Source organism: Glycine soja, chromosome 13, assembly GCF_004193775.1.
Source record: "Glycine soja cultivar W05 chromosome 13, ASM419377v2, whole genome shotgun sequence".
NCBI classification, from domain to species: Eukaryota; Viridiplantae; Streptophyta; class Magnoliopsida; order Fabales; family Fabaceae; genus Glycine; species Glycine soja.
In genome coordinates, this window is record NC_041014.1 from 13,936,100 (window position 1) to 13,963,255 (window position 27,156).

General features: G+C 38.3%; 1 protein-coding gene across 1 annotated transcript; it reads right to left on the minus strand.

Annotated features, from left to right (window-relative positions):
• On the minus strand, nucleotides 1–26,580 carry LOC114382039 (enhancer of polycomb homolog 2-like). The gene is made up of 13 exons (XM_028341270.1): nucleotides 26,464–26,580; nucleotides 25,673–25,898; nucleotides 25,063–25,192; nucleotides 24,858–24,960; nucleotides 20,262–20,385; nucleotides 14,402–14,467; nucleotides 14,195–14,233; nucleotides 13,441–13,521; nucleotides 13,261–13,308; nucleotides 1,867–1,917; nucleotides 1,710–1,778; nucleotides 1,004–1,252; nucleotides 1–474 (listed from the first exon to the last, which is right to left on the minus strand). The coding sequence occupies exons 2-13, from the start codon at nucleotides 25,823–25,825 to the stop codon at nucleotides 223–225; spliced, it is 1,365 nt and encodes a 454-aa protein (XP_028197071.1). The 5' UTR covers nucleotides 25,826–25,898; nucleotides 26,464–26,580; the 3' UTR covers nucleotides 1–222.
• Nucleotides 26,581–27,156: the final 576 nt, after the last annotated feature.

Below are 27,156 nucleotides of genomic sequence, written 5' to 3' on the forward strand. Positions count from 1 at the left end.
AACTCGAAAATATATCAATATAAAATGCATCAAGCTTTTACTGCCCCAATAAAAAATACTTGAATGGCCTTGTACCTAGAAAAGAATAGAAAAAAACTTAACAGGCCTAAATCATGTTTACAAGCTCCCTTTGCAACATTGTACCTTCCTAATGATTAGATTATCAATTAAATTCTAATCAACAGGATAGATACCAATTTAGCACCAGATTGCACAAACAAATTAGTTACATGTTGAAGGTCGTGGTTTTGGTGGCATATAATAAGAATTACCACAATCAATTGGTGTTTGCATAAGTGGATTCCATCGGTCAAATATTATACGGCCACCTCTACCCATTCTTCCACGATATCTATACGGCGGTGGTGACACCCTTCCATTTGGTGTGATTGAATCAGGTGGCATAATGCCTGCCATGGCCAACTTATCTGGAAGTAGAGGTTTGGTGAACAATAAAACTGGCTCAAGTGGATCCTGCATAACCCCATTTCACATAACAACTCATCAACCATATTGAACTGAGATAACAAAAAAATAGATGGAACATGAAGCGGACAATTAAAAAAAATGAAATGTGTTAATCTTGACCGTGAAACCATATATGAATAGTAAAAAATGTGTTGATTACATATAATCTAATCTTTGACCATTCATTTATGATTATACAGTCAAGAATGGATCTCTTCCTAGTTCCTATGTGCTCGCCTAATATACTTCTCTCTATCTTAATCTATCTCTGATTCTCTATGAATAGATAGATGGATAGATATAAAGAAAATAAAAGGCTAAAATGAATTGAACTTCTTCCATAAGCTAAAATTAACTGATGTAGTATGTACTTATCCATTGTAGAAATTCTTCTCATCTAACTTCTTCAAAAACTAGGGTGCATAAGTTGATTCTAACTTATGAGAGAAACTCCGTGAATTTTTACCTTCCTATTTTTTTCTCTTGAAGAGAAGTTTATCCAAACAAAGTCAGATATAAACAAAGACATATGTACCAGTTTATGAGGCCATCCATGTGGGACATATCTCCTCCTAAACTCTTGCTTTGTGCTAGCGGCAGGAACCATGGGAATGTTGGTTTCATGAGAAGGGAAAGACTGTAAAGCAGTAGAACGTGTGCGGAGAAGACGGTTTGTCATGACATCATCTGAATCGAAATATTCCTCTTCACTGGAAACAAACTTGGAAGTGAAGGGAGTAAATCCAGAGAGTGCAATGTTGTCTTCCAAAAACTCAGTTTCATGCTGATATAGAGAATTATACATTAGTTCATAGGTTCAAAAAACTACTTCAGAATGCATTTTATAGCCAAGCCAAACAAAGTCCACAACACCAATAAATGGAAGATAAAATTGATCCAGTGAGGTGCATCTAAGTAGCACAGTTTGGTACAAATTCTCTACTTTTATCTTTTTTCACCCTTCTCACTGAACAACTAAGAACTAGAGCATGGAGATTGCTTATTACAACTCTGATTAGCAGATCCTAAAATAAGTGCATATACAAGAAAGGGAGAATTCTCATACTTTTCCCTATGTTCAATAGGTCTCAAATATATGTGAAAAGGTTTTGTATTCTTACTCATAACCAAAGACAAGCAATTCAGTCAAGATTTCAAGCAAAAACAGGAATTAACACTAAGGATCAGCTCTTAATTGTCAACAGATTCAACACAATTAATATACAAAAGAATACGTGTACCTTGTACTTCATTTGCATCCTCTGCAACGTAACTTCACTATCCATTACTTCTCTTTTTTTCTCTTCCCTCTGGTTATGATCGTATATCAACATAATAAGTATGAAAACAAAAGGATATATAGGGTAAAACACTCAAGAGATAACTTGAAAGTCAAACCTTGATCAATGCTTCCAACAAGCTCTTAGCTTGGTCAAGGTTGCGCCTGACCTGTTTATGGTGAAAGCTTTAAATAAGTTTTCAGGTAATATATATTGCATCAGAAACACTCCAATTGAAAGAGAAGGAAATCCTTTAGCCATATATTTCTTCAGACAGACAATATGAATTATGAATATCTTTTACAACACTATACTTAAAAACAAAAATGAATAAAATTAAATCATTTTTTATTATAACTGACAATTATATAAAGAATAGTACTGCCATTTACCAAGAGTAGTATCCCATTCTTTACTCTATTCAAACTTGCGTTTCTTTTTTTTTGGAAGGCAAAATTAAGAGTATTATTAATATACTAAACAGTACCAGAGGTACTGAAGGTAACAATTACAAGGCACGAAGGTGCCACCTTCCAAAAACAGAAATAACAACATCCCCAACATAGCCCACCACAAAGGACACCAATACAGATACCATTTAACCAAGAGCCTCCACAAGATTGGTAGACCAGTGGTTAAATGATGTATTGAAACCTTTGTCTCCAACTTTTATCCAAGACCAAACTAAGAATAAAGCATCCTCCAAAACTTTTTGCGGTTCAAAAGGAGTGCCTTGAAACAGGAGAGAGTTCCTATGCTGCCAAATTGTAATAGATAAAGCAATCCACCACATGCCCCTCCTACTGTGATTACTCCTTGCAGCAAATCCATCGCAGAATTGGATAAAATGGCTAGCCGGATCAGCTGGAAGAGCTCCTATAGCCCGGATCCATCTCATTCCCACCACAGCCCCTTAGTCATTTTGCAGTGGAAGAAAAGGTGCCCAGTCTCCTCATGCTGACAGCCACAAAGAGGGCACATAATATCCTGAATAGGGATGTTTCTTCTGGACAAATTTCCCCTAGTGGGGAGTCTATCCAAAAACAACCTCCAAGAGAAAACCGCAGCTCTTGGGGGGATTTTCAAATGCCAAAGGATCTGAAAATTCCTCCTGGTAGGAGCAGGACTGATGGAGGGCATCAGGAGCCTATAGGCTGACTTAGTGGAATAGACACCACTAGGATCAGCTTTCCAAATCATATTATCCTGGACCTGATTCTGGATAGAGATATCAGAAATTTCATCCATGAAATCAACAGCCATCGCGTACTCATAATCAAATAATCTCCTTCTCCACTTGAACTCCCAGCTCCATGCATTCTGAGAAAATTTTCCCATCTTAGAAATTGTGAGATTCTGCTGTCTGCTGATTATATAGAGTTGATTATACTTCTGCTGAAGGTTACAGCCCTCACTCAGCCAAGAATCTTGCCAAAATTTAATTTTGTCCCCACACCCAACCTTCCATCAGATTTTTATCTGTCAATTGTCTGCTCTTACAAGCAGATTCAGGGGGAGCTAAACAGATTGGAAGAGCAGACAATTGACAGATTTTTATCCCCCCAAGAGGCTAATGTAAGAAGGCAGTTGCAGCAACAATTGTGGACAGCTGCCCTTTCTCATGAGTCTTTGTTGAGGCAAAAATCCAGGGCAAGGTAGCTTAAAGAAGGAGATTGTAACTCAAGATACTTCCACCTACTGATGAATGCAAATCGAAGAAATAATTTAATGAAAGGGATCTCGATTGACGGAGTATGGGTTGAAGATCCCCAAAAGGTGAAGGAGGAAGTAAGAGTGTTCTTTTTAAATAAATTCCAGGAGTCTGATTTCCACAGACCAGTACTAGATGGAACTCCATTTCAGTCAGTTAGCCAACAGCAGAATGATTTGCTGATTGAGAGGTTTTGGGAGGATGAAGTTAAGGAGGCTGTTTGGGGCTGTGGGAGCGACAAAAGCCCAGGCCCTGATGGTTTCAACTTCAAGTTTATCAAGGAGTTTTGGCCCACAATCAAGCCTGATATCCTGCGATTCTTGGATGAATTCTTTGTTAATGGTCATTTTCCAAAAGGAAGCAATGCCTCTTTCATTGCATTGATTCCCAAGGGTTCTGATCCGCAAACCCTGCATGACTACAGACCTATTTCCCTAATTGGTTGTGTCTACAAGATAGTCAGTAAAATATTGGCAAATCGATTGAAGAAAGTTTTGCCTTCCATTATAGATGAACGGCAATCTGCCTTTATAAGTGGCAGGCACTTGTTGCACAGCGTTATTATTGCCAATGAAGTCATAGAGGAGGCTAAGAGAAGTAAGAAGTCTTGCATAGTGTTCAAGGTTGACTATGAGAAGGCTTATGACTCGGTGTCATGGGAATTTCTGAAATACATGATGAGGAAGATGGATTTCTGCCCTAAATGGATCCAATGGATTGAAGGATGTTTGTCGTCTGCATCAGTTTCGGTCTTGGTGAACGGAAGCCCCTCTGCTGAATTCAGGCCTCAAAAAGGCCTCAGACAAGGCGATCCTCTAGCGCCACTCCTTTATAACATAGTTGCGGAGGGTCTGAATGGTCTAATGAGACAAGCGGTGGAGAAAAATATTTTCAGAGGGTATTCAGTGGGAAGCCACAACGTGATCATTAGCTTGCTACAATACGCGGATGACACCATATTTTTTGGGGAGGCGACTATGGAGAATATTTTTGCAATCAAATCAATTTTGAGGACTTTTGAGCTCGTATCAGGCCTCAAAATTAATTTTGCAAAAAGTAGCTTTGGAGCAATAGCTGTGCCGGAGCTGTGGAAGCAAAATGCAGCTGATATTCTGAATTGCAGGCTGCTGTCCATTCCTTTTGTCTACTTGGGAATCCCTATTGGGGATAATCCGAGAAGGTGTCAGTTGTGGGATCCTATTCTTAGGAAATGTGAGAGGAAATTAGCTAGGTGGAAGCAGAGACACATATCATTTGGGGGGAGAGTGGCACTCATTCAATCCGTCCTAACATCTATTCCCATTTATTTTCTTTCTTTTTTCAGGGTTCCTACAAAGGTGATAAAAAGACTTCAGGGTATCCAGAGAAGATTCCTTTGGGGAGGCAGCCATGACCAATCTAAGATTTCATGGGTCAAATGGGAGACGGTATGCCTCCCAAAAGAAAGAGGGGGGCTAGGAATCAAGGATGTCAACAGCTTTAACCTTGCTTTGTTGGGCAAATGGAAATGGAGCTTATTCCAAAACCACAAAGATCTTTGGGCTAAAGTGCTGGAATCAAAGTATGGAGGTTGGAGGAGCTTAGATGAAGAATCTAGAGGTTCTATCGATTCTTTTTGGTGGAGGGATCCGAAATTGGCACTCCATCACCCACAACAAGAGCTGGTTTTTCACAACGGCTTGGAGTGGAAGTTGGGATGCGGTGATCGAATTAAATTTTGGGAGGACAAGTGGACTTGTGGTGGGACAGCATTGGCAGCTAAATACCCAAGGCTCTACCTTATTTCTTGTCAACAGAATTTCCTTATTCAGCAAATGGGAGATCACAAAGTTACTGGCTGGGAATGGGATTTCCAGTGGAGGCGACACTTATTCGATTGTGAGGTATCTATGGCTGACAATTTCATTAATGAGATGACAGGAGTGAGGGTCCAGCTGAACTGCAGGGATGACTGGGTTTGGAAACCAGAACCCTCTGGCCAATACTCAGCAAAATCTGATTATGACATGCTAAGGGGAGTTGTAGTGCAGGGGGCAGATGTTGCAGATTTTGAGCAATTATGGAAGTTGCGGGCCAAAGCTGCAGTTTTCGTTTGGAGGTTACTTCGAGACAGATTGCCCACTAAAGCAAACTTAAATAGGCGGCAGGTGGAAATCCAGGACCAAACTTGCCCTTTCTGCAGAAGCACAGCGGAAGATACACCTCATCTTTTCTTCCAATGCAGCAAAATCTTGCCTCTCTGGTGGGAAACCACATCTTGGGTGAACATCTCCACTGTTTTTCCAAAGCACCAAAGGCAACATTTTGCCCAACATATGATTGATGGGGTGAAAGGTATTTGTATTAGTAGGTGGAAGGTTTGGTGGGTGGCACTCACATGGTCAGTATGGCAGATGAGAAATAACATTATTTTCTCAAATGGGATTTTCAATGGAAACAAACTGATGGAGGATGCCACATTTCTGTTTTGGACATGGTTAAGAAACTATGAGAAGGATTTTGTAACTAATTTTAATCATTGGTCATCTAACCTCACAGAGGTTTTTGCTGTTAGATAAGGATAGAGTTTTAGGGTCTTCTTACATGTATTTCTCTTTCCAGTTTTGGTTCCCTTCGAGACTGCCCTAGTCTGCCCTTGGGAACCATCCTACTGGTCTCTATGTATCGGTACCTCTGGTACTCAATTTCATATATAATACTACACTATCTTTGCTGATAAAAAAAAAACTGTGGAATTCAGGCTGATTATAGAGTCTTCTAAGGTCCTTCCACCAATGGGAATGCCAAGCTTTATCTCTGCCACTCTGCAGGTCTACCCAACCTCCATATTTGGAGATGAGAACTCTGGCCCAAAACTGGTTGTGGTTAGCAGCTAGATCCAAAATCCATCTCCCCCTCAATGCTGCATTGAATTTGGCCAGGTCCTTTATCCCCAAACCCCCTTCACTCTTTGGAAGACAGACCACTTCCCATTTTACCCAAGGGATTCTCTTGAGCTGATGGTTTCCCCCCCACATGAAATTCCTTTGGAGAGATACCAGCTTATCAACCACTCTTTGGGGGATCTTGAAAAAAGATAGGAGATAAATAGGGAGAGCATTCAAAACAGACTTTATCAAGGTAACCCTACCACCCATTGATAAATTCTTCTGGTTCCACTTGGAGAGCTTAGCTTCAAACTTAGATATCATAGGCTCCCATACAACCCTGCTTGATGATTTAATACCAATAGGCATACCAAGATAATGAAAAGGAAAATCCATGTGTCTACAGTTCAAAAAATCTGCTACTTCCTGAATCCAACTGGCCTGTACCCCCACAACACCAATCTGGCTTTTGGCAAAATTGATCTTCAAACCCGATGCCATTTCAAATCCTCTCAGCATTGACTTCAGGACTACAGCATTCTCCCAAGAGGCCTCACCAATAAAAACTGTGTCATCTGCATATTGCAGAATATTTGTAGGCACTTTTTGCTTCCCAACCAAGAAACTTATGTACAGATCTCTGTTCAGAGCCTCCCTCATCATTCCAGTAAGACCCTCAGCCACTATGTTGAAGAGCAAAGGGGCTAGAGGATCCCCTTGCCTCAATCCTCTAGAAGGAACAAACTCCTTTGTGGGGCTCCCATTTACTAGGACTGAAATTGTAGCTGTTTGGAGACAAGTAGAAATCCATTTTCTCCATTTAAGGCAGAAGCCTAATCTCATCAACATATAATCCAAAAAAGACCAAGATACCGAATCATAGGCTTTTTCAAAATCCACTTTAAACATCATAGCAGGCTTCTTCCTCCAAATAGCTTCATCCACCACCTCATTGAGAATGAGAATTCCATGAAGGATATGCCTATTCTTTATGAAGGCTGACTGCCTTTCATCTATTAGATCTGGTAGCACTACCCTCAACCTGTTTGCTAGAAGCTTAGCCATGATTTTATACATGCAACCAATGAGAGATATGGGCCTATAATCATTTAGGGACTGTGGTTGGGTTATCTTAGGGATAAGAGCCACAAAAGATGCATTACTTCCTCTAGGAAAAGTGCCATGAACATGGAATTCATCCACAAATCTTCAAACTTGCGTTTCTGTTTACCAAATTATTTCTTTTGAAGTGAATTTGTGATTACTTTCAATACCAGATTATACAGTTTCAATAATGTAGCTGCAAGTTGTCCTATCCGCCAAATGGCTTTTATTTAAAGCAAGTAAGCAAAAGAAAATCCATGATATATAACACGTCATTAAGATGAGAACTTTTGTTAACCAGATACTATGTTTCCTTTCAAACATTTCCAGCACACAATCCATGCACTAAATTATGGAATATATATCACTTGCATTGTTCACTCTCTTAGGTTAAATTATGATCAGTCCTAAGCTCCGCTATCTTATTATTGTGTTGTACTACAATGACAACAATCCTACTTACAACCCCAAACCTGATCATTTTCAAAATGATGACTTTTAAATCAATTCTTTTTATAAAAAAGTTGTGCTCTTGAAAGGAATGACAAAAGATACTGTCAGATTAAAGATCATGACAATGTAAAGATGGTTTTGCTAAATTTTCAAGTGAGGAAATACTATTTACACCCAACATATATACACAATTGTATCACATCAAAACACAGATATTAGAACCACATGAAATTGGTCAGATGTATTTCAAGAAACTCAATATTCTCAGAAACAATAATTAGGGGGAAATGCCTCTACTAATCCTTTGAAAACTTTTAACACTCCCATTCTTTGAAATAACAATTCATTGCACAAGGGTAAACCACAAGTTCATAAAACCATTATCTTGCACTGAACACCAGACCCTCAAAAGAGAAGAAGATCCAAGCTCAATTTCACTAACTCCAACATAAAGAGATTTAGGGAGGAGAGAGAGAGAGAGGAAAGTGTTTCTGTAATCCAGCTCAATATGTTTGGTGCGAGAGTGTAGAACAGGGTTATGAGCAAGGGAAACAGTACTCATATTATCACAGAAAATAACTGGTGGAGCATGAGGAACTTTGAGTTCAGTCAGCAGGGACTGAATACATGTTACTTCAGCTGTTGCCAAGGCTAAACTCCTGTACTCTGCATCAGTACTGGACCTGGCCACAACAGATTGCTTTGTGACAGAATAGCCCAGAAAAATGCATTCCTGAGATCTAGGTTCAAATTTATAGGTTTTTTTAGGGCGAAGCAAGAGCAGCCTAAAAAATTTTAGAAACTTATAATCTGGAATTTTGCTAAACAGTTTCTGATAAGGGATGTCACCATTCAGCACTGGATTGGGGAGTCTATTGATTAGATAAACACTAGAGACCACAGCATAATCCCAAGAAGACAGGCAAATGAGCTTGAGACAGAATAGTGAGAATCATTTCAATGACGGTGTTTTCTTTCAACCATCCCATTTTGATGATGGGTGTGGGGACATATGCGTCTATGGACAATACCTTGATCAGCAAGGTACTTGGAAAATGGTCTATATTCCCCTCCCCAATCAGACTGGACAGATTTAATAGACTTACCAAATTGAGTGTGTACAAGTTGTTGAAATTGTTTAAAAACAGAAATAGTTTCAGGCTTGGCTTTCAACAAATACAGCCATATGAATCTAGTATGAGCATCCACAAATGTAGCATATTAACTAAAACCATTTTCAGAAACAAAGGGAGCTGGGCCCCAAAGATCAGTGTACACTAAGTCAAAAGGTGCATCATAAACAGTAGTGGAAGGAGAAGATGGTAATCTGTGTGATTTACCAAGACAGCAAAAGGAGCAGAATTCTTTCTCATTTTTATTGATTGAAGAAGATTACACAATTTGAGTATATTATTCAAAACCTCTAGGCTAGAGTGACCTAACCTAGAGTGCCAAACAAAGTAGGAATCACTAGATGTGGAAGCTACATTGACAGAATTAGAAACAACAGTATTAACAGAAGACTTGGAAACACAAGCAGCAGGCTTCTGCAAAGGCTGGAGCAAATTTGAAAAATGGTAGAGGCCAATTTTCACCAACTTTGCCATGTAGAAGCACCTCTTTAGAAGCCTGAGATTTGACAAGACAGAAACTAGAGTGAAATTCAAAAAACACTGAATTATCTTTACAAAACTGACTCACTTAGAAGATTTTTGGTAATAGAGGGAACATAGAGCAAATTTGTAAGACGAAGAGAAACATTGGGATTAAGAGGGGAAGCAAATTTTGAATAACCTGAGGAATCAATTGGAAGCCCTTGACCATTACCAATGGTAATTTGGTCTGGACCCTCAAAAGGAGCGACTTGCTGAATGTTTTGGGAGACATTGGTGACATGGTGAGATGCTCCAGAATCTGGATACCATCTGTTTGATGAGGTGCTGGAAGCATTGGCTACATTGACTTGAGGAGATGGGTTAGAATTGGGTTTAGGAGAGTGATCTTGGGGTGGAGGTGGGAAGCCAAATGGTAACATGAAAGGGAAGTATCAGTAAAAGGGATAAGGTGAGTAAGGATAGGGTGAATTGGGATTCTGTTTAGGGTAATTGGATTGGTAATTGGTTTGGGAATTGGGTTGGGAATTTGGTTGAGAGGGATTGGAGGAGCAGCTTGTATCATTTCTGTACCAGCAATGAAAGGCTTCGTGCCCAAATTTGCAACAAATCTGACACTGAACATCAGCAAATCTGCCACACCCTCTCCCACGAGCTCCACCACGACCACCTTGACCGTACGAACAGCCACCATCACCCCTCCCTTGATTACCTACACAGAATCATAGTTTGAGGAGGAGTGTGTGTTACCCTAAGTTAGATGAACCTGAGCTTCAGAAGCAGAATTAGAAGTCGAACCCTCAGTAAGATTCAACCAGTGCAAATTCTTCTTGCAAGACTTTTCAATGCTAGATTCCTCGAATACTACATAGAAGTGACATCGTCCAGACTTGGAGGATCATGCGAATTGTTTAGAATAGTACAAATGGTGTGATAATCATCAGGCAAACCATCAAGAATCAGGTCGATGTGAGCGCTCATCGAAATCGAGTCTCCAATTGATGCAAGTGAGTCAATTAGGGATTGAATGAGCAACAAATAAGCGGTAATCAAATGATTTTCATGAGAAGAAGAATGAAACTCACCATGCAATTGCTTCTTCTTCACACGCGCAATGGATTGAAAGTGCTCGTGCAATCGATCCCATAGATGCCACGAGGTTGCACAATTGATGATGCGAGGAAGAACTGCTTCTGAAATAGTCAATTGAAGCCAAGAGAGGGTCAATTGATCTTGTTACTTCCAGAAACGATAGGCAGCGCTAACAATGTTGTTGTCACAATCTTCAATGGAGAGAAATTTCTACGGAATTTGCGAAGCGAGAATGTAATCGAGAAGACCATGCCCAATGATTACAGGTTAGACCTGAGAACGCCATAGAAGGCAATTGAAATCCGTGAGTTTCGCCATTACAACGTGCGAGAAAAAGACAAGGGAGCGCGGCGCCAGCATTGGAACAGGCAGCAGAGGAGGAGGCAGAGAAGAATTGTTGTTTGCGGAAGCCATTTTCAGAAGCAAGGATCTAACCGAGCTCTTTGATACCATAAAGAAATTTAGGGAGAAGAGAGAAAGAGGAAAGTGTTTCTGTATTGATGAGGATTCAACCCAACCATAGATTGGGGAATGAAGCAGTACATATAGGCAGTTGCATATCAGAATGATAAAGCTGTTAGGCTGTTGCATAACAGAATGATAAAGTTGTTGAAAGCATAGTTGTCAATAGCGGCGGAGCAGAGCGGAGTGGCCCCCATCCGCGACGGACACCTCTGTAGCGGAGCGGTTTCGTTTCGCGGCTGGAGCGGCCGCTATCGCGGTAGCGCGGGGCAGAGTGGCGCGGTTTCTGGAACGGTTTTTCGCGCCGCTACTTCGAAGCCTCCACCTTTTCCTCCTCCACCCTCCGTCCTCCTTCCCCTCACGCGCCAGCGCTCGCCATAGTGTAGAAGATGTGTTTTCCGGAGAGGAAGCGGGGGCGGTTGGCGAGGACGACGTCGTTTTTGGTGAAGCATTCTTGGAATAGTGTTTGGGAGGAGACGACGACGACAAGGCGGGAGCCGAACCATAGGGAGATGACGTGGTCGTACTTGTCAGAGAGGGCTCTGAAGGTGCGATGGAGAGGGCGCTTGAGGTGGTGGAGGTTGCCGATTATGGGGAGAGATGGTGGACCTGGTGGGAGGTTTTGGAACTTTCTAGAGAAGCTTTAAAAGGAGAAAGAGAAAAAAGCATAGGAGAGAGTAGGGGGGAAGTGTCCACGCAAGCAAAAAAATTAATTTTAGCTTTAAGAGGAGAAAGAGAAAAAAAACATAGGAGAGAGTAGGGGGAAGTGTACCTACCAGCAAAAAAGATTAATTTTAGTTAGGTAACATCTACTGCAAGCTATTAAGCAAAAATAAAATAAAATCTATTGTAAGCTTAATTGTCATATGACTTGAGTAAAAATGTTTTGAAAAATAAGACGAGTATACATTTATAAAAAAATAATTAATGTTATTTAATTTTATTAATCTCAAATAAAAAATATAATTATTTTAAAAAAATCATTAAAATTTGATATCATAAATAAAAAAATCATTAAAAATAAAAATAAATAAAAAATATTTTAAATAACATAAAATAAAATAATTTATATTTAAGTACATTATTTTTTCTTATATATTATTTAGTAGGAAAACTAAAAACTTATATGTAATAGTTGGTGCAAGTGCTACAAACTCAGTTCCTCTAAGCATAATTATTTAATTTGTTTTGGAGGGTATTTTATCATTTTCATTAAATTTTTCTACTTTATGTTTTCACTTGGAAGCTTTTAAGAGGAAGACTCCCCACGAGAGCTAATCTCTCAAGGAGAGGGGTGAATATTCAGGATACTACTTGTCCTTTATGTGGTGATGTGCAAGAGGAGGTGGGGCATTTATTTTTCAACTGCAAGAAGATAGTAGGGCTTTGGTGGGAGTCCATGAGCTGGATTCAGGCTAAGGGACCTCTAGCAGTCTCTCCAGTGGACCATTTTCTTCAGTTTTGTGATGGTTTTGGAGCTGTGAGAAATCACAGTACTTGCTATGGATGGTGGGTTGCATTGACAAGTACTATATGGAAGCATAGGAACTTCCTCATTTTCCAGAACAAACCTTTCGAGCCACAGAAGGTCATGGAAGATGCTATGTTCTCAATATGGTCTTGGTTAAAGGCTAGACAAAAAGGTTACAACATCAGTTTTAACCATTGGTCTTCCAACATCTCGGATTCCTTTGGTTAAACCTGTATGGGGTAACTTTTTTAGGTGGGGTAGCTTGTGCTTTTTGGAGGGCAGCACCACTGGTGCCTTGTATTTCCTATATCCAGTACCACTTGTACTGTTTTTGCATATATTAATATATATCTAATTTTGCCTTCCAAAAAAAAAACTTTTGTTTAATTAACTATGTTTTGAGTTATTTTTCTGTTTTTTGAACTTATATATATATATTATTAATTATTTAACATATATAAAAAACATTAGAATAGCGGTCATCCCGCTATCCGCTATCCCATTTTTGGGATCGACCGCTCCGCTCCGCTATGCCGGTGTTGACAACTATGGTTGAAAGTTGTACTTACAACTATCTAAGAGAAAACTAACCTAACCTGAGTTAGTTAACTGTGAGAAACAGTTAACTAACCTCTAATTACAAGAGATACAAAAACTAAGTAAAAAATACTTAGGGAGTAAAATACTACTCTCTTATACAACAGATGTCTAAGAACCAGAATCAATTAGAGGAGCTGACCTGGCGAAGCTTTTCAAATGACTGCACATTGTTTTCTCTCCTTTGCATCTGAAGAGAAAAATGTAAGGGCTTAGTCAACCAAAAACCATGTGAAGTTTTCAATAAAGTCATGCCTTTGAGGAAAAAGCATTTACCCAAAACTGAGGTACAATGAAAACATGAGCCAAGTTTTCCACCTACCCGTCTTGTGTGAAGTCTGTGGGCCTTCTCCCTTGGCCGAAAGACATTATACGGGTTGGTGTCGTTAACCGGTGGAGGCGGCTGTATGCAAAATGCAATTCATCTTGTCAAAATTCTTCATAATGAGCTTGTCCCTCATACTACTTTAGGCAAACAAGTATAGCTATATAGCAACCCCCCCTCCAAGTCAAAAATAATAAAGACAAAAATGGAGTACAATAGCTAGCATCAAATTAAATTACAGGAAGATTTTGAAAAGAATGAATCCAGAATGCAGAAAATTATGTTAAGTATGAGCAGTTAAATCATGCCAGAAACAATGGTCCTAAAAGAATTTGAAAATTTGCTATCTGCAAAATCACCAACTGAATGCTTGGTATAGACTATTTTCAGGGAAATAATCATTTTTTCCAAAAGTTCTTTCAAGAAACTAGCAAACTCCAAAATGAGTTAAACCAAACATGTAATAACATAACAAAAATAATACATAAATAAACTAGTAAAGAAAACGGTCTAAAAGATGTAATTATAATCTCTTAACAAATTTGATATCATATCATGACTAATTATGAATACTAGAAGAAAAGCCAAAACAGAAAATTATACATCTCTAAACAAACCAGTCCAAGGTATTATCATTAAATTGAATCATAGAATCGATAAATATCAAATCACATATATTTAGCTCAAAATAAATATACAGCAGCATATCAGTGATAATTAATATATTAATTGTAATGTTCTCAAGTCTAACCTGCAAACGTCGCAAAACCGGCTTTTGCCATCGTTCTCGCTGCCCCCCAAAAACATGTAAAAGAGGAAAAAGGTATCATATTTATAGTAATACTGGCTAATAAAAAATAGAAAATTACTAATTATAATTTAGATAACATGAAAGTTACATAGATAAACAAAGGAGACATGTCCCTCATAAGTGATAATATTGGAGCTGATTTCATACCTTCTCTTTCCAATAATCATATACAGACTGGATAATTGAATATTTGAAGCCCTGTGCTTGTAAGGCCTAACATTTAAAGGAGGAGATAACTTTTGATAAGCCAAACAATAATAATATACACCACATATGCAAAGTAATATTGCATTGCAGAACAATGATACCAAATGCATTCTGAAATTTGAAAGATGCTCCTACATATCAAGAACAACAAATTAATAGATAATAACCTAAATATGGAACTCTTTGGAGAAAACCAGTAATTCATTGGCATCATTACAATTAGCTCAAAAAAGACTATTAAATTGAATGTGGTTTCATCTAACAAGAAAACTGTACAAACAGATATCTACAAACAAATCAAATTAACCTTCAAAAACTACATCATTGGCATAAGATGTTCAATTTTGTACTTAGATCCCTAAAGAGAAAACAATTGAATAACAAGAATTATCCATGATTTGTCTTTACATGAATGTTGAGACTTTAGGTTTGAAAATCAGTGTATAGTCATCTTGCAAGAAGAATATAGTCAATTTTCACGTGAGCTTTTTTCTCAATACTACATATTCATTTCATGCACAGGTTAAAAACTGTTTAAGATAAAGTCAGCTGGACCTCAACATAACAGCATAAAAGAGTTGGTTCTTGACAAGGCACCAAAGCCCCTTCAACAAGAGGTCAAGTTAGACCATTGCCACAACCATGCTTCTTAATTAAATGTATTTCAGAATCAAGAGGTGGTTCTAGCCTCTTAGAACTTGAGGTTAAAGTCTAACTCAATCAAACCAACATCTAAGGTGAGGATTGCCCAAGCTATATAAGTACTAATTAGGTCATATCTTTAGGTGATGTGGGACTAAACATACCCCATTACACCCAACACAAACAAGGTGTTGGAGGCTGAAATGAAGAAAAGACTTATTGAAGAGACTAGAGGTTATGAAATGCTTGAGTGCTTAACCCACTCAGCTAATCTATATTTACATAGACTTAGGGAGTAAATACAATGTGAAATTTACAAGAATATTAATGAAGTTCTAGTACCTATGTACATGCATGTGAATTCCTAGATACACGAATATGTGACTAACTAGGTACATTAATATCTATTCTTTATTGGAAAAAGTACCCATGCAATGTGTGGAACAACTATCCATACAATGTGTGTAATTCCAACACTCCCCCTCAAGTTGGAGCATACAAGTCAAATGCTCCAAGCTTGGAACAAATATTTTGAATTCTTGGTCCCCTTAGAGATTTGGTAAAGATGTCTGCTAGTTAATCATTAGAACTAACGAATTCAGTAATAACTTTCTTAGAAAGGACTTTCTCCCGGACAAAATGACAATATGTTTAGTTCTCTCATGGAATACTGGATTAGAAGCTATATGTAGGGCTTCCTGATTATCACAACATAGCTTCATTTGTTGAGTATTTCTAAACTTCAATTCTAGAAGAAGTTGTTTAATCCAAATGAACTCACAAGTGGCTACAGCCATAGCTCTATATTCAGCCTCTGCACTAGACCTTGCAACAACATTTTGCTTCTTACTCTTCCATGAGACAAGATTTCCTCCAACAGACACACAATATCTTGAAGTGGAACGCCTATCAATGGGTGATCCTGCCCAATCTGCATCACAAAATCCAACTATTTGGGTGTTTCCTTTGTCTTCATAGAGTAGTCCTTGTCCTGGGGTCCTTTTAATGTATCTCAAAATTCGAATTACTGCATCCCAATGATCATTATGAGGAGACTACATGAATTGACTTACCACTCCAACTGCAAAGGAAATATCTGGCCTTGTAATAGTGAGGTAGATAAGCTTCCCAACCAATCTCCAATATCTTTCAGGATCATAATAAAGCTCCCCCTGATTGGATAGCAATTTTTGATTTGGATCCATGGAACTATCAATTGGTCTACAATCTGACATACCAGTTTTTTTAAGTATGTCTAACGCATACTTCCTTTGTGAGATGATAATCCCATCTTTTGACTGAGCAACTTCAATTCCAAGAAAATATTTAAGTTTTCCCAAATCCTTAGTCTGAAAATGACTAAATAAATGTTCCTTCAGTTGAGCAATTTTTTCTTGGTCATTTCCTGTGATGACTATATCATCTACATAGACCACCAAGTAAACACATCTACTCGATGAGGTATGACAATAAAAAACTAAATGGTCTGCTTCACTTCGTTTCATCCCAAAAGCCTGAACAACTGAGCTGAATTTTCCAAACCAAGCTCGTGGGGATTGTTTGAGTCCATAAAGAGACCTCCGAAGTTTTGCAAACCAAGCTAGACTCCCTGAGCAACAAATCCCGGTGGTTGCTCCATATAAATCTCCTCTTCTAATTCCTCATGTAGGAATGCATTTTTAATATCCAACTGATACAGTGGCCAATGACAGATGGCAGCTATGGCAAGAAAGAGTCGAACAGAAGTAATTTTAGCCACAGGGGAGAAAGTATCTCTATAATCAAGGCCATAAACTTGGGTATAACCTTTGGCTACCAATCGAGGTTTGAGACGATCAATTTGTCCATTGGCCCTAACTTTTATAGCATATACCCATCGATAACCAACAAGTTTCTTGCCTGGGGGAAGAGGAACCAGCTCCCAAGTACCATTATGCTCCAAAGCCTACATTTCAACAATCATGGCTTGTCGCCATCCCGGATGATCAAGTGCTTCACAAAGATTTTTAGGAAGAGAAACAAAAGATAAAGAGGAAACAAAAGATTGGTATGAAGAAAGACGATGATAACTTAAGAAGTTATAAATAGGATAAGGATTACATGTAGACCGAGTACCTTTCCTAAGAGCAATGGGCAAGTCAAGATTCTCTTCAGGTAGGTCCATGGTCGGGTTGTCTGCTGGAGTAGGACATGATTCAACTGGTCTTTCATTACCTTCAAGTTCTACGTCAGGAATTCGAGGACGACATCAATATACGATGGGTGATCTTTGAGTCTGCTCAAGTGGAAGATTGTCAGGAATATCTATGATAGAATCTATAGTTGACTCTGATTCTTGCAAAGAAGGTGATGGACCAAGATAGGGAATACGAAAAACTTCTTGAAGAGTATTGGACTCAACCATGGAGAAAGCAAAGTATGATTTTTCTTCAAAAAAAGTTACATCTGCAGAGATATAATAATGATTGTGAACAGGAGAGTAACATCAGTAACCTTTCTGTAACTTGGAATATCCAAGGAAAACACATTTGATGGCTCGAGCAGCAAACTTATCAAGACCTGGAGACAAGTTATGAACAAAACAGGTACATCCAAAAATATGTGGATCAACATGAAACAACGATTCTTTAGGAAACAAAATGGAATGTGATATTTTATTTTTAATAGAGGAAGAAGGCATCCGATTTATCAAAAAACAGGCTGTCAAAACTGCATCACCCCAATGCCGGACAGGTACATTGGCATGAAGTAATAATGTTCGAGCAGTCTCAACAAGATGCCTATTCTTCCTTTTGGCAATGTCATTCTGTTGAAGAATATGAGGACAAGAGGATTGATAGAGAATGCCCTGCGCTGACAAAAAAGAAGAAATAGCAGAAGAAAAGTATTCTTTCGCATTATCACTCCTAAGGATCTTAATTGTCTTACCAAACTGAGTTTTAATTTCATTAACAAAAGAAGTGAGAATGGAAAAAATCTCAGATCGTTCTTTCATTAAGAAAACCCAAGTGCATCGAGAAAATTCATCAATGAAAGTAACGAAATATCTACAACCCATAGACGAAACACAATTAGGACCCCATATATCAAATTGAATAACCAAAAAAGGGGAATCAACACGACTTTCAACATGCCTAAAAGAAGACGGACATGCTTTCCTAGTTGACATGACTCACAAAATAGGTCCTTTATTTTTTCAAGACTCGGAATCATTATTTTTAATTTAGATAAATGTGGGTGTCCCAAACGTTCATGAAGGAGCTTTGGTGATGTGGCAGCATTGCAAACCCAAGAAAGATTAGGCTTGAGGTAGTAAAGACCATGAGATTCATGTCCTACGTCAATCGTCCGACCCGTACCACGTTCCTGTATGACAAAGGAGTTAGCATCAAATGTTACTGAACAATTATGAGAATGAGTAAGCTGACTAAGAGATATTATATTGAAAGGACAACCAGGTATGAACAAAACAGAGTTTAAAGACAAAGAAGAAGTGGGTGATACATGGCCAATTCCCGTTGCCGCAACTCTAGAACCATCGGCTAAAGTAATGAAATGAGGAATTTTAAGAGGAGAGAGGGATGAAAATAAAGAACTATTACCAGCAATGTGATCAGAAGCACCTAAATCAATTATCCATGGACTTTGATTATTACCAGATTGGGAAATGCAGGCAGTGGAGTTATGACCACTTATAGTAGGTGATGTTAGAGATTCCTTGGCAGCTTTTAGCTGGAGATACTCTTCATAGTCAGCCTTCGAAAACTGTATCTCAAATGTTTCAGACTTTGAAATATTCACCGATTTTTTGGGGAATCCGTGAATAGAATAACAAGTGTCTTGTGTGTGGCCCACTCTCTTACAGTAAGAACATTGAGGGCGACCTCCTCTTCCAGCTCGTCCTCCTCGGTTTCCATGACCACCTCGTCCCCCTCAATTAGATATCATGGCAAAAGTTTCGATACTGTCAACTGAATTTCCTCCTATTTTTGGTGAGGGGACTTTTGGATATTGAGGTTGTTGTTTGGACAATGGGACAAAGACGGGACTTTAGGTTCTGCTGACCAGATGCAGAAACCTTTAAAGAACAAACAAGGTGACTCTAGATACCATATTGAAGAGACTAGAGGTTGTGAAATGCTTGAGTGTTTAACCCACTCAGCTGATCTATATTTATATAGACTTAGGGAGTAAATACAATGTGAAATTTACAAGAATATTAATGAATTTCTAGTACCTATGTACATGCATGTGAATTCCTAGATACATGAATATGTGACTAACTAGGTACATTAATAACTATTCTTTATTGGAATAAGTATCCATGCAATGTGTGGAACAACTACCCATACAATGTGTGTAATTCCAACAAGACTAAAGAGGACATGACTAAGGTGGACTAAGGACAGCGACAATTAAGGTGGCCTTCCAACACAAGGCCCAACACCATGGGCCTAGAGTATGGACAATGCAGGTAGCCCAATAGCAAGTCTAGGATAGACTCTGAAATCATCTTAGAATTGAGGCTTCCGGTGTAATTCAACCCCACAACACTGACTAGTAAGGTGAGGACTGTCCAAGCCTTATAAGTACTACTTTGACCATATCTCTAGGCAATGTGGGACTATACACATACTATCACACCCAACACAATGAAGGTACTGAATGCTGCAATGAAGCAGACCAAAGAGGTCACAAGGCAGGCTAGGGCTAGTTATAATTAAGACGGATTTCCAACATAGCCCTTAACACTTCAAGCCAATTCAGCTTTTGTATGAGTGTGTGCCAAATATAAAAACCACTCAAAGGAAAAAGTGGCTGAAACAGAGAAAAATATGCAACAAACAAGTCCAATCTCTTTGCATACCAGCAATCAAAATTCAAAAGTTCAATTGAAACAAACACGGCATAGAACTAAAGAGAAACCAAAAATAAATCTCAGTTTTATTAATGGGTTGGGGATAGATTGTGTGCAGCTTATAATCTATACAACTTAGAAAATAAAGTAAATCAATTCCATCCATCATTTCACACAGATATTAATGGTCTTTGAAAGTTAGGTTTTATTTAATCGACCTAACAACTAGACCAACAACACAAAAGAAAAAAAATTATTCGAGATGGATTATGAACAGGAGAAGACACTAAAAAGTTTGACCTCAATAGCAGTATCAAGCCGTAGTTGCACAGGAATTGGTGAACCAAGTGTAGGTGTTATAAGTCCAGCTCTTTCACGAGCTTTATGATCCAATACCTCCAACTTGAAAAGAAGACTCTCAAACCTATCCACCAAATAAATTAAATGAAAACTGGAAGAAAAACACAGCAGCATATATGATGCAGATCTTACATTAACAGTACAGGATGATATGAAAAGTGACAACCAAAAACACAATTAAATAAAAGACACACAAACCAATCAGGAAAAAAAAAAACTTGTTTGTGTAACACAAGGCTTTCAAGTAGGTCATATGTTGGGCCAAACTCAGAGTTAAACAGAGCCACGTTTAAACAATAACAATCATTATTTTGAATGTCTAAAACTATACAACCACGATCAAAATTGTGTTTTTTCTTTTCTTCAACATAATGCTATTTTGATTCAAATTTCTAAGGGTGCATTTGGAAAAACAGTTTAATTAAGCACTTTTTGAATAAGTACTTATATGTAAGTCTTTATATAAGTTGTTTGTAAGCTGGAATTGAGCCTGTTAATAAGCTGCTGAATAAGAACAGCAGAGCTGCCAGTGACAATTAGGTCATATACATAGGCAAGAGGATATACAACTGCAGTAGAGGACTAAAAAACAAAGAGGGGTCACACTTGCTAGCCTTGAACCCAAACTGAAGAAGTGTACTCTGAAGTTTGTCAAACGACTGCCTGGAAGACTGTTTAAGGCCATAGAGAGCTTTATTGAGCATGCAAACCAGTGATGAACTAAAAGACTAAGACTCAAAGCCTGGTGGTTGCTGCATGTTTTTTTTTTTTTTGAAAGGCGAAGATAATATATTATATATAGAATCAAGTACCAGAGGTACTACATAGTACAGAAAAGGGTCCTGATAATTCAGGAGATACAACACCCTACACAAATGAAATCCCTACTAACAGAAACTTTAACTAAAAGCTATAGACATATTTGAAGACCAACTATAATAAGGAATCTGGAAATTCCTTTCCCAACCCCTCAGCCAGGTCCATAAGAGAAACAGAGTGCTATCTGTCAGTCTAGTGATATCAAAGGTTTGATTCTGGAAAATTATATCATTTCTGAGCCTCCAAATTGAGCTTGTAACTGCTATCCACCACATTGTCCTTCTTATGTTAGCATCCTTTGAAGCTGCTGAGGAGAAGTGCTGGAGAAAATTGTCCAAAGGTCTGCAGTGAAACACCTTTTCTTCCTTTATCCAAGATAGGAATTCCCACCATATAGGCATAATTTTGCCACAAGTGAAGAATAAGTGGGAAGCAGTTTCAGTTTCTTCAAGCATCCCATTCAAGAATACATTAAGTTGATGTAAAGTCCAACCATTGGTAAGAGCAAGTGTGAGAATAAAACGAATTGTCACTGGATTAATGACTAGAGAAAAAGGTTTCGTAAAGTCAAAACCAGGGAGTTGATGAAACCCCTTAGCAACAAGCCTTGCTTTATATTTATTGATAGTGCCATCACCATTTTCCTTGATTCTGAAAACCCATTTACAGCCTATAACTTTTCTGTTAGGGGGAAGTGGAACAAGAGTCCAGGTATTACTTTTCACAAAACTGTATATTAATGTTTCACTGCCTCCAACCAATTGGAATCATTGAGAGCTTGATTGACAGATTTTGGCTCACAGTGAGTAAGAAAAAGAGATGCATGAATGCATTTTTTGTGGAAGACCAGATTTCGACATGGTTTGCATTGGGTGTATATTTTGCGGAATAATGGATGATGATGAAGCTGACTGAGAAGACTGAACAGGAACAGATAAATGTGACTCAGAATTAGATATTTCAGGACTAACAAGGACATGTTCCGAATTAGTAGAGACAGGTGCTAGACTGAAAGAAGCAGGTGAAGGCTGTTGAGAAACTAGAGGGGACAAGGACTGAGAACTGAAGACTGACGTGGAGACTCAGATGAAGAAGACTGTGACTGAGATAACTGAGTATTTGGAACTGGGTCAGTGATGTTTGTGTGTTTGTGGGTGGTATGCGTATAGGTGAAGGAGGTATAATAGGTACGATGGAAGTGGGTAAATTTGTAGAAGTGGACAGGGGATTGGTGGAAACCGCAGGTGAGTATGAAAAAAGTTCGTGATAGGGAAATCTTAACTCATTATTAATAACATCTTTACAGATGGAGAGCTTTCCAGTAGGTGATAGACATCTATAGCCTTTGTGACAAGGGGAATAACCAAGAAAAAGGCATTCATGGGACCTGAAATTGAGTTGTGATGCGGATTTATTTCAAAAGTTCTCCAATCACATATCGTGAGCTAGAAGAAGAGCTTCAACTTCTTCGATTGGAAGCGGTTCAAACCTAGTTTCTATAACAGAGATTACTGATCCATATTCTTGTGGCAAGCCTCCGAGAAGCAAGGGCATCAATTAGGGCTTTGATGCAAAGCAAGAACTTGGACATAGACTTTGTATCAAGAGTTGTAGACTTGAGCTCCATTCAAAGTTAATGTGCTTTAGCTCAAGTGAATTTCTGAAAATGATCATGGATTTTCTCCCAAACATGGAAAGCATGAATGCTTCCTAGAACATGAGCAAGAATCGAACTCAACAAAGTAGATTGGATCCAAGAAAGAAGCATCGAATCTTGAAGTTCCCACGCAGTGTATGCTGGATTCACTACACCAGCAGTGCAATGTCCTCACTCACAAACAGCAGAGGAATCTTCAAAGCAACAAGGAAATGCTGAAGTTGATGAGCCTTAATCACCGGCTCAACTAGTTGTTGCCACGATAGGAAGTTCTGATCATTGAGCTTCTCAGAAGTAGCATGCAAGAAGACAGAATGAGAGGCAGAAGGGGAATAACAGCGGAGGATGAAGAAGAAGGTGGAGGAGGAATTGAATTAGAATCGGCCACGGAAGGACCGTTCAAGCTCTGAATACCATGTTGAATTCAGAGAGAAACTAAATCTGATTTCATTTCACTTGATGAGCTTGGAGTTACAACAGATGTATTTATACTGAGCTGTCTTACTGACAGCTGTACCCTAACTAAGAGTCAGTTTAGAACTGCTCTCTTACAAGCCTTACTAACTGAGTTACAGAGTATACTCACAGTTGAGCATCTTGAAATTCGGAGTGTCTTTTTGCTCTCTTTAGCTTTTGGTAGGCTATGCCTAGCCCTTTTCACCTCTTGTTTCATCATTTTCTCTCTCCTCTTTCTGAATGGTTATCTTTGATCCTCTAAAAAATTGGTCAACATCGTCTTACTATTTCTAGTCGCTGTCCAGCTCTCCCTATTTTGCTTTTGATCACATTTGGAGGATCCTCTTGTTTGGATGCTTGTCCCAATTTCTATTCATAGTTGTTTGGTGACTGTGAGGGCGAGCCCTGGTGCAGCGGTAAAGTTGTGCCTTGGTGACTTGTTGGTCATGGGTTCGAATCCGGAAACAGCCTCTTTGCATATGCAAGGGTAAGGCTGCGTACAACATCCCTCCCCCATACCTTCGCATAGCGAAGAGCCTCTGGGCAATGGGGTACGAAGTTTTTTAGTTGTTTGGTGACTGTAATTGGTTTGTTATATCGTTTGGTTGTTTGGCAGCTATGCTTGTCTAGTTTCCCCCACTTGTATGGTTGTCTAGCGGCTGCACTTTCTACATTGCTCTTGTTTGGTAGTTGCTCTCACTTTTTGAATTGTTCTTGCCCTAACCTTTATTTTTAGGGCTTATTTTTTCTCTCCATCATCTATTTTTCGGTTTTGGTTTGCCCTAGTTTGGCATTGGTTTGTCTACAACAACAGGTACTCTACTTTGGTTATCAAATTCTCTTCTACGACATCTGATTCTAATTTTGAAGAGAAAGCAGGAAGGAGACTAGTCTATGTTAAATGTGTTTTTGCCCTGTGGCAATCCCACTAATCATCATTGGCTCCTTGGTAATCCCAGAGATTCAGCCTGGTAGTCCCAAAGAATCTCTTTGGCCTGGCCATTCTTTGGTCCTAGGTGATCTAATCTTGGCTTTTAGGCCCAGGTGTGGTTTGGGCCAGCTTTTTTACCAATCGCAGTTTGACCCTAATCTCTCTAAAGTCTTCCGCGTCTCAAAGCTTTCTTACAAGTCTTTTTTGGTGGAGCCAATATTATTTAAAAGAAAGAATTTAATTTTTACAAGCTAAATAAGCTTTAGCTTGAGGGGGATATTAGCATATATGAAATTATCCTATCATATCCCAAATTATCCTCTAGCTTTAGTTTTCCTATTTTTCCATTATCTCTGAGGATTAGTTACAAGATTTCCTTATCTTATCATGATATGATTTTTTAATAGTTAGAACTGTGATTAGTATATATAAAGGATAGTGCTTAAGTTTTATAGACATATCAAACACATCAACATACTGCAACACATTTCATTACATAACAGAATAGAATATTATACAAAGCCTTTCTTCTCTCTATTCTATCCTTCAATGTCTAAAACTCCACAATTCAAACAATATATAAAGATGAAAATCATTAAACTGAAACCAACCTCTAGGAACCACAAAAAAAAAAATTAAACGAATAAAGCCAGAATTTAGTACAAAAAGTTACATTTCAGGTGTCAAAATGTTCCTCTCTTCATTAAACTCAAAAAGCCAATCCTCATCTTCATTATCTAAGTCATACTCAACAAACTCGCCAATCTCAGCTCGAGCTGCAATAAATGAAAGAACTTTCAGTACAAGAATTGTAATTTATAAGAGAACCTTCCAAAGTTATTTCTAGTATAACTAAATGATCTATCAAGTGGCAGTACCTCCTCTTGCCCGCAAATAGGAAGTCGGTTGAGAGAAAGTGCAAGAATAGTCCCTTTCATATGTATCCACAACAACAAACTGAGGAGTAGGTATTTCAGAAGCCAATTTCTTGCTGGGAGTTTGAGGTACCTAAAAATAATAAGAAATTACTGATAAAAGCAATAATATTTCTCCACCAAAGACATTATCAACCGGATCCTTTCCCGGTATCAGTTTTTAATAGAGGAGCAACATCCATGATCAGTTTCTAAATATTAGAAATTTCAGCTATCAAGGCTTCTAATCTGCAATATATTTAAACTAAATTCTCATAGATGTTATTGATGTAATCATGACTCGGTAAATTAAATAACAAATCATGCAGGTTAGCAAGGTGAAGATATTTCCTATTTGTACAAAAGAAAGAGCTAGTGAGATATAGTGCAACAGTCATTGCCTTGATGCTACGTACAATCTAGCATGTAGCTGGAAACTAGAAGAACACTGATACAAATAATCCATAGGTGCCCAGATTTAAATAAGTCAACATAGTGGCATACACCAAAAAGTTAACAAACAGGATAACGGGAAAACATGGTGCAGTGACAAAACACCAGGACGACTCCATACCTCATTTTCAATCTCAGGAACAGCACGTAACAATTGTGAATTCCGGGTAGTAGAAGCCGGTGCCTCATCATCATCAAAGTCCTTGATGGACTTGACAATGGGGAGCTTCTTGTGAATGTCAAGTGGTCGAGGCCTGAAAGACAACCTACTCATTTCCACTCAACTATTTATTCTCCCATCATTTCCATTGCTTTGAGTCTCTTGATGCCACCCCTTCTTTCTATCCCTGGGTTTGAAACCACAAGTGTTACGGTTTTAATCCCTGTTAAGCTAAAACCATACCAACAACACACACAATGAGCAAATTCAAATGTTGCATCACCTATCAACACATCCAATGCAGACACACACGATGCACAAATTCAATTGCCTTATCACCTACCAACACAACCAATATGCACACACAACCACAATGCACAAATGCAAATGCCTTATCACCTATCAACACAACCAATACACATGAGCACTGCAAACATAGCACAATTTCAAAACCCCAGATGAAAAAATTAAATTTTGGGGGCGGAAACAGCGAGAGTTTAAAGAACAGTCATTCTCACAAAAGTTCCCCAGTTCGAAATTTCACAGATGCACATCGAAAATTGAGAAGAAAACTCAAAATTGATTCGAAGGAGTTTGAGAGTTGGGAAAACCTAGCAGGGAAGTGATGTGTGGTTTCTCCAATTTGGGGAATTTGAGTCGAATTTGAGTCGAATTTGAGTGACTGTGTTCGATGCGTAGAAAAACCCTAACCCTAATTTTATCGAACTTTTATCACAATTTTGTTTTTCTGCCTTCGTTTCATCTGCGTTGCCCTCTTTCTTCCCCCGCGTTTCAGATAGCTCCACTGCCCGGGTGCATATCCTCTTATTTTTCTCTTTTGAATTTAAATGCAGGAATTTAATAGGAATGGAATGCAATTCTCATCCAATAATTTACACTATTAAGAAGATGGAAGATAAAAAGACTGAAGTAAAATAATAAATAAATAAATATATATAATTATTTAAATTTAAATGTAATTGTTTATTGTTATTGCGGATATTAATATATCGTAAGTATTGACTTATATCGGAAACCTGACACCACACTCTAACTCAAAATCTTATGATTTATGTTTATGCAAATGATGGTAGACATCAATGGTGGTGCAAATGATGTCCCCCTAATTTTACATTCGAGTACTCTATTAAAGCGTCATTGGTGGGACCTTTCTTTCTGCAATATTTTTGTTTAATTTAATGGAACAAAGTTTCTCATTGGAATCTAAAAACCTCAAAGCAATTTAGAAAATCCAATGTTGAAATCCCCCAATAATAGCTAACAGTATGCGAAAACCATAATGTATAACAAATTCCTAAACATAAAGCTAGAATGAAACCTCAAAGACAATCCAAAATTGATTATGCTTTCATGTTTGTCATTTTTCAAAAATCAGATCTACTCATTAAAGGTAACATTTTTCTTCAATAAAAACTGGAAATCAA

Coding starts and splice junctions, on each gene's coding strand:
- LOC114382039 (XM_028341270.1), bottom strand. CDS start 25,825: ATGAGTAGGTTGTCTTTCAGGCCTCGACCACTTGACATTCACAAGAAG. Junction 24,961..25,062: donor CTATTTGCGGGCAAGAGGAG/GTACTGCCACTT, acceptor CATTTATTGCAG/CTCGAGCTGAGATTGGCGAG. Junction 20,386..24,857: donor AACATTTTGACACCTGAAAT/GTAACTTTTTGT, acceptor TTTGGTGGATAG/GTTTGAGAGTCTTCTTTTCA.